The 8,839-nt window shown below is 37.8% G+C and overlaps 1 protein-coding gene across 1 annotated transcript in view; it reads right to left on the bottom strand.

The window, feature by feature from the left end:
• Nucleotides 1-1,755: 1,755 nt before the first annotated feature.
• Nucleotides 1,756-8,839, bottom strand: part of LOC309499785 (scavenger receptor cysteine-rich domain-containing group B protein) — a 36,257-nt gene continuing 29,173 nt past the window's right edge. Inside the window, exons 11-12 of the mRNA XM_082171257.1 lie at nucleotides 4,626-4,727; nucleotides 1,756-2,462 (exon numbers count right to left, since the gene is read on the bottom strand). Of these exons, the coding sequence (XP_082027383.1) occupies nucleotides 2,146-2,462; nucleotides 4,626-4,727 (419 nt within the window). The 3' untranslated portion in view covers nucleotides 1,756-2,145. The remainder of the gene's footprint in view (nucleotides 2,463-4,625; nucleotides 4,728-8,839) is intronic.

Below are 8,839 nucleotides of genomic sequence, written 5' to 3'. Positions count from 1 at the left end.
TGTGGTGTGAACCGATCCGATGCTCAATTTAAACTATAGAAACGGTAAAATGGCGCGGTCCGCCACCACTGCTTTAGGGGCTCCATACAATCTCAATAATAAAAGGGTTGGTTATTTATTTATTTAATTAATTTGGTTATTAGAATATTGAGAGTTGCAGCGTATACTTGCTAGCCTTTATAGAGTAAACTTGGGCTAATTGTCATAAAGTTGCTCCAGTGAATATTTTTCATGCTTGTTTTATTTTTAATAGTCATTTTCTGCCCCTTCTTGGCTACAGAAAGGCTTTTGAAAAAAAAAAAAGAAGAAAAAAACATGTCAAAAGACCCAGACTCCCATTATAACTAATATTAAAACACCTATTGCATATTCATTATAAAATTTGAATATGTGAAATATAAAACACAGATGACGAAGCTTTTATTATGTAGAGCACCTGCCGGAAGAATAAATAATGTGCTGTTTTGTCTTAACAGGAGAACATTTCAGGAAACAACTTTAGTCCACCTTTAAGAATATATAATAGATTTATAGCACTTTATTTATGGGCAGAAAAAAAAGGCAAAACATTTAGTGGTCTTTTAATGATCTTTTTTATTCACAAATCACTGGTCAGGAATTGCACAAATTCTGTAGATATAGTCACTTAGCACAGAATATAGCCTTGAAACAGCTTGATTAGAGTCAGTGTTGATCCACTCAATGGCTTCACAGTTCATGAGAATCTGAAAAATGCCGTTTGAGTTTAATGAGACTAAATATTCACTATAGGGTTCAAATCTGGACTAACACTTCTTGGTTGTCTTTGCAGTGTGTGTGCAGCGTCTTGTTGAAAAATAACATCTCATCATTTCTCTTAAGATAACAACTTTTCATTTGTGGGAAACAAGCCATTCTGCACTATTCTCCTGTACTCTGAAGCATTAAAGGACTTGTCTGTGGTAGAGATGCATGTATTATTATATTTCTCAGCAGATTTCCGAAGACGCTCGTGTTTCATTGTGATTCATCTCATATTCAGCCAAAAACTTCATTCTGTCTTTGATGTTTTTCTGGCTTTTTAAGTAGTGCATTGGATTAAATTTAGTTAATTTCCTGACCAATAATTTGTGGTTATTAAATTAAAAGCTTAGTGTTTAGCCCTTCTTCTTTTTCTTTTGCCCAAGAGTGTATATTGACAAAAAAAAAAGTTGAAAGTCTGTACAGTGAAAAAAAAAAAAGTGACATTATAAACATTTTCTATTTTTCTTTTACTTTAGGTTTACCACATGTTTATTTATATATTATATATAAAAATCTCAACATCATTTTTGGCCTACATTTCTTTCCTATCTTAATATACTATTATGCAAATTAGGCCAATGACATGGTTTAGTTTCCTCAATACAAATGCAATATAACTTGTATCCCATTAATTTTCATTCTGTTAATCTACTCACAAATGATGGAACAGAGAAAAAAAAAAAAAAAACAGAAAGAAAGAAAGAAATGAAAACATTTTTTAGCATTGAAACCATTATTTTTTCAATAATAAATCAAACCAATCAAAATGGACCTGAGATTTTTTTTTTTTTTTTGATTCTGAGCAGACCAATTCAGACAAATATTTTTGAATAACGAATGATGTTTTGACATTCAATAAAATGTTAAAGATATTCAGATACACTTTAGACTTTACAGTAGGATATGCAACAAAATTTATCTTCAAAACAGAATTTTTTTACGTTTACGTCTAAGCATTCAGTTCCACTTTAAGTATCATCAGTTTTTGTCTGGCATAATAAATTTGGTGCTTGCAGTCGATATCAAAACGCCTAAAGAGAGGAGAGTCTAAAACTTTGGTTTCCACTGTATATCAATAGCCTCAGCTTATTTATTCACCTATGTGTACACGTTCGTATAGTTTATAAAGTGCATAATTCGAATTTTCATTCATAATATTTATTACAGTTATTTATATAACAGTAGTAGCATAACTTATTTTTCATTGTTTCACACCCAAATAACTATTTCATCTTTAAAATCTATTATTCAGGGTTGGCGTGAGGTGTTATGTACAAAATTTATACAAGTCCTGTAGTCAATGCTATTCCTATCCCCTCCCTATTGGATCAGGCTGGTGGGCGTGGCTTGAGGTGGGCGGAGTCATTGGAGTGAACATGTGACGCTGGCGTCCTCTGAATGGTCACAGTTGTGGACGTTCCATGCTATGTGAGAGCACCGAATGAGAGTATCTTCTGTGCCTGTGCATTTCAGATTGTCCAGGTGGATTGTGCCACGACCGGGACCGAAGTAGGCCAGTACCTGTGCGGATCTAGGCAGCCCGCAGCCCATCTGCCTACACACCACCTTAGCATCTGTAAGATCCCAAGCATCATCACACACCGTACCCCATTCCCCTCTCAGGTACATCTCCACACGGCCCTCGCAGCGGTGCAGGCCTCCCACGAGCCTGATGGTAGCTTGAGGAGAGAAAGAGAGAGAGCTGGATAAGATGCGTGTTTGTTCAAACCAAGCGACAACCTTCCGGTCTCTCTCTTGAAACCAATTCGGGAGTGACTTAAACTGCAGTTCATCAACTGGCCACTAGAGATCGGCTGGAGAAGAGAGTCAATCCCATAGACCTCCATGTTAAAATGCCCAACTTTACAGCAGAAATAAATGTGTTTACAGCATGGTGCAAAAAGTGGTTTTGGTCTATATAGATAATTTTGGCCTTCATGACGACTGTGAGGGGCGTGGATTTTTTTATAACTCATCCGTTTAAATTATATTAAGCCTTAAAGTTCTGCATAATTAAGGGGCGTGGCCACTTGAGTGACAGGTGGAATGCAGCTGATGTCACTACTAGCCGTTTGTCTGCTGTCTGTTAGCGTCACGTCACCTCAGCTAATCGCGACTCTTTGCCCATTTTCTGTTATCCGGGAGTGACGTGCTGCCAAGATGGCGACGGCTAGCTCCGCCCACTTTGGGCTTCAAAAATACTCTTCAGAAACCATCGGGTGACGTCGTGGACACTACGTCCATATTTTTTTTACAGTCTATGGTTCAAATACTATTCAGTAAGTGAAAATAGAAAGTAGAGACTTGAAACTTTGAGGGATGGTAGTACCCATCCCGTCTACAATGTCACCGAGGCTCGCCCCAATTGGCCAGACGGTGGCGCTACAGCAATAAAAAGTAGGAAAATGCTCATAACTCGAAATTTTGGATTATTTGAAAAAACTACTTTTGCAAACTAGTCCTTGGTTTGTCGCCCGATTGGAATTAAACCAATTCAGAAAGTTTCTCTGGAGTCTGATTGTCAATAATTACTGGGAAAAAAAGTCATAATTTCGATTCATGGTCGCGACAGCACACCAAAACGTTTGTAGAGGGCAGGGCCGCTTTTACTAAAATGGCTTTAACTCTTGAAAGGAATGAGATATTTTCACCAAACTCGGAACACGTATGTATGGCCTTAATCTGAGGTCACAGTAACAAAATCTCTGTGATTAACCACTTGGTGGCGCTATGACAGGAAAAAAACATGAAAATGGCTGTAACTCGCAACCGTTAGTCCGATTGACTTGAAATTTGGCATGCAGTGTCTTTGTGTAAGGTGCCAAATCTGTCTATGAGGACAATTGTGTATCTCGAAAAACATGGCCGCAATTGGCCAGTGAAGTTTGAGCACCTATTAGACAAGTTTTACGGAGGCCGATTGGCGCAAAACTAACGAGTTTTACGCCTCAGTAATTACGAATACACACAATATGCATATCATATGTTAGACCTCCTCATTCTGAACAACTTTGCCTCAAGAACCACTGCTGTCAATCAAATAATTCATTAAATATTTGAGAATAAAAAATAAAAAACTAGAACTGCGAACTAGTCCTAGGTTTTTCGCTCAACCTCAATAAAACCACTGCTGTCAATCAAATAATTCATTAAATATTTGAGAATAAAAAATAAAAAACTAGAACTGCGAACTAGTCCTAGGTTTTTCGCTCAACCTCAATAAAACCAATTCACAATTCAATTATCTAGACTCTCTAGGTCAATAATTATACTTTTTTATCGAACTTTGCCCTTTTGGATAGCTATAACAAGCTCATTTAGAAAAGGGTCGTGGCAAAATATACTCAAGAGCCTATAAATCCTAAACGAAAACTCATCATTTCCCAAAATTAGGTGAGAACACGCAACATGTGATTCTAAAGAAGCATGCAAACCTTTATGGAGATCGGAGGATAGGTGGCACTATAACTGTTAAAAAACATATATTTCCTTAGTGGTTACAGGCTTGCTAAATAAAACATCTTTTTACTAATGTGCTTAAACTTAAAGTGCTTAAGAATTAACCCCGATAATTGCTGCTCAAAACTATATTAAATATAAAATACTAACATAATTTTTTACCAAATTTCTTTCCAAGCTTTTAAAATAACCACCTAATATAATAAAGGGGTTATGCAATTAGGCCAGTGATATGGTTTCCCATTATGGGCTCCATTCATGAGCACAACATCTAATGGACACATAACTCAGTGTGCTTCCATGCACTGCACTTGTGGATGTAGAATGTTTCTGAAATGTCTTTGAGGATGTCAAAACTTGAGCGTCACCTTCGGTGTGCTTACCTTCCGCTGGTGTCGTGGTTGTAGTTGCAGTCGTAGTTGTAGTAAGTCCCTCTGTTATCCCTACGCCAAAGTCTCTTCCTAATACCTCAAATTCCAAAGGCGCTGAAAAACAGAAAACACAAAAACTTACATTAGAAGATTAGGTTAAATTATTTTGGTTAACTTTCGTTTACAGTGACTGAATAAACTCTTTTAATGAACCACTAACTTGTGGTTCTCGTTCTAGAATGTAAATAAATTTTTTGAAGTTGTAGAAACAAAGATAATTGGAGTATGTTATTCAAGAAAATAATATTTCAGTCTTTCTACTTTAAAATTGCACTTTGTAATTATTTGTGAAATATTTATGAGTGAAATATTTCAGAGAAAATACTACAATACTTTTTTGTGTGTGTGTGTGTATGAGAGTGCTCTAAATGTTGACACTTTTTGTATCTTTATCTCATGTTTATTTTAGTCTTTCCCTGTTCTCTTAAATGCTCATCTATTAGACACAGGCATGCATATATTAATGCGTTAGTGATGCACGTGGCCTGTACGGAGGTCGACTTTCCCTGTGGGTCTGTGCTGACGATGATGTGCTCTGACGGGCCTCTTTATTTCTCATGCAGATATGGCCAACTGTCATGCAGAGGATGTTGCTGATTGCAAATGCTGATCTTGAGTCAGTTTTGTGATTTCCCCTTTGTTTACTTTGGGATTTCAAAAAGAGACAGTGGCCACATAAATGTAAAATGGATGTTAGTTTGTATGTTGTAGTTTGAGAGTATTGGTAATTGAAGTAGCAGTGATATACGGATGTGCAGGTGTGTGTGTGTTCTTAGTGAAATGCTGGTGTAGTGAATTTTCTTTGTGTGCATAGACTGACCTTTGAATATACAGTTGCAATCAAAATTGTTCAACCCCCACAGCAAAATTTACAGACTTTCAGCTGTATGCAATGAACAAATCAAACAAAAGTAATTAAAGGTGCTCTAAGCGATGTCACGCGTTTTTAGGCCGAAACCTTTTTTGTCACATACAGCAAACATCTCCTCACTATCCGCTCGCTGGCTGTCCCCTGAATACACTGTAAAAAAACACGGTCTCTGTAGACAGCCCAGGCTCCACAAATGGCAACAAAAACAAACTGGCCCAGCCTGGACCACGAAACATAACAAACAGTGTTCCAGCCAATAACCGACAAGAATGATTTGGGGGTGGGGGTTGGGGGGTTAGTGCACGTGCACATGAAGGGGGGTGTGGGGGGTTGAGGAGAGAAAAGCATGAAGAGGGAAGTTAGCTAGAGGAGAGATGTCCTAGACAACGACAACGACTAATGTTAGAATTATATTCTCTTGAATTTTGATATGGCCGACACACGACCAAAGAGACGACGTTCCGATGAACAAATAGCAAAGAAGAGGGAAAACAATACTTTGAACGTCAACAAGAATGGCCGTCACCCAACATCGCTTAGATCACCTTTAAAATAGCTCAAACAAATGTTTCAAGTGGTTTCCCCAAATTTAACTGAAAATGCAACTTTTATTGACTTCTGCAGTCTCCAAGTTATCGAACCCCCTGAATAGAATCCCTCACAACAGCACCAGTCTGCAAAACAGGTGTTGTCTCACTAATCAAGGGCTTCATTAGTTGCACAAGGTGTGATTGAGCTAGAACACATCATATATCTGAACTGGCTAGGTTTGTTGTAGGGCTGTAGCTATCGATTATTTTAGTAATCGAGTATTCTACGGATTATTCCATCGATTAATCGAGTAATCGGATAAAGAATTGTGGTAATAAAAATAGATCCAAGTGAACAACAGCCTTTAAAATTACTTAAAGACAAATAGGTAACACTTTACAATATGGTTCATTAGTTACTAAGAATGAACAATATTTATTTCTACAGCATTTATTAATCTTAGTTCATGTTAATTTCAACATTTACTAATACATTATTAAAATTAAAGGTTGTATTTGTTAACATTAATGTAGTGAACTAACATGAACAAACAATGAACAGCTGTATTTGTATGAACAAATGTTAGCTATTGTTCATTGTTAGTTCATGTTGATTAATACCTTAATGTTAACTAATGAGCCTTATTGTAGTGTTACCCAAATAATAAGCAATAATTATTGGTTCAAATAAAGTATGAAAAAAGTAATCATATGGGTTTTATTGAACAACGCTGTTAAAATACACCATGTAAAATATATGATAACTAATAAACATAACATTTAATTCAAATGTCAACTTAATCTTTCATATTTGGTCACTTCTGTACGATAGAAATGCAACAGCTGCCGTCATTTCTTGAAAAGAACATGTGCACGTCAAAACATGCAAGCAAGCAGTGCAAGGGTTAAACTTTTATTTTGTAATCGCGATGAACAACAATTCGCACATGAGAATGCGATTGCGAATATATTTCTGAATATATTCAGAAACATACTTATGTATTCTCCTGTGTTGGCGAAGATTTATAAATGAGCTGCGTTACTAATCTTGTGAAACGGCGCAGACTGCGTGCAGATGAACGTTAAGCCACACAAACTCACAGCACGCAAAGATGGAGTTTGAGAAACCCGAGACGCTCCACGCATATAAATGATGATGACAGTTACTATGAAACACGCGTCCGGGGTTTTGCGTTCCCAAATGCACATTATTGGAAACTTAAACAAACAGAACATTCAGAGACTGAGTATGTGTGGAGCAGCGTTTACTGTGAACAGAGCTGAGGTACTTTTAACACAATCTGCACGCATGTAAATAATTAAACCGTCATGCTTCTCTGTGGGAGAAAAAAAACAGTGCATATATTTATTTAACTTAATCTTATCCTTTGTGATTTCACGATATCATGATGTAAACAGTTAAATATCGCGTAGCCTTAGAAAACTGTGTAATAATGCGGTTCATGTACTCTCGTCTGTGGAATGCGCCACTTCCGGTATTTTGCCGGTTACTCGACACGGGTAAATTGCAATCGAGGATTTTTTTAAATCGAGTACTCGACTTTAATCGAGGAATCGTTACAGCCCTAGTTTGTTGAGTGTCACGTTTGACTGCATGTTAGAAATATGGTTAAGTCAAAAGAATGGTCCAAAAAACTACCTGGATGGGGCAGAAAAAGGGAGCTATCAACGGCTGCAAACAGATTTCTGAGAAGGCAGGTTCAGAAAGACCTGCAAAAAGACCTGCAGCAAGACTTGGTGGCAACAGGGACAGAGGTTTCAGCTGCACAGTACAGTTTCCATGCCAGAACTCCAAAACGTACACCACTACTGACACAAAAGCACAAGAAAAGTCGACTCCAATTTGCTCAAAATCATATAAATAAGCCACAGAGGTTTTGGGATTCTGTTTTGTGAAGAGATGAAACAAACATTTTCATCTCTATAGACCTTATGTAGCCTCGCCCCTTTTCAGCGCTGCGCTCGTTGTCTTTAGACTTCCGGTCTGTATTTTCACAGCGATTTTGCGTGTTTATTAATGAACGGCTCGTTTAAAAAATCTTCCTGGTCGACTGACATTTGTTAAGTCATCTGCTTTAAACATTACAGTCCTCATGATAACTTTCGTTAACTTTACATTAAGTAAATCCACTTCAAAAGCTAATTACTCCTGGACAGCAATGCCATAGAAATATACAGCTTCCGACCAAAAACGGAAGTTCAAAGACAATATTCTAAAGATGGCGGCGCCCTCGTTTCTCTGGCGCATAAGGTCTATAGTTTAGAGGTATGTCTGGAGAAAGAAGAATGAAGCATATGCTGAAAAGAACACTGTCTACATTTCAGCATGGTGGATCGGTGATGCTCTGCGGCTGCTTTGTATCCTCTGGCACTGGAAACCTGCAGTGTGTGGAAGGCAAGATTGATTCATTGAAGTATCAGGAAATCCTAAGAGGAAACATCATGCAGTCAGTGAGGAAGCTGAAGCCTGGACCTTCCAACAGGACAATGATCCCAAGCATACCTTAAATTCCACCAAGGCTTGTTTGCAGAAGAAGTCCTGGAAGATTCTTCAGTGGCCATCACAGTCACCTGACTCGAACCCCATAGAAAATCTCTGGTGGGATTTGAAGAAGGCGGTTTCAGCATGCAAACCCAAGAACTTTACTGAACTGGAGGCTATTGCTCATGAGGAACGGGCTCAGATTCCTCAGAAACGCTGCCAGAAGTTGTGTCCAGTTATACATCTCATCTGCAGCAGGTCA

Source organism: Leuciscus leuciscus (assembly GCF_965113295.1).
Source record: "Leuciscus leuciscus genome assembly, chromosome: 5".
NCBI classification, from domain to species: domain Eukaryota; kingdom Metazoa; phylum Chordata; class Actinopteri; order Cypriniformes; family Leuciscidae; genus Leuciscus; species Leuciscus leuciscus.
Note: the sequence above shows the minus strand (reverse complement) of the source record. Positions and strands in the feature narration are given on the sequence as shown.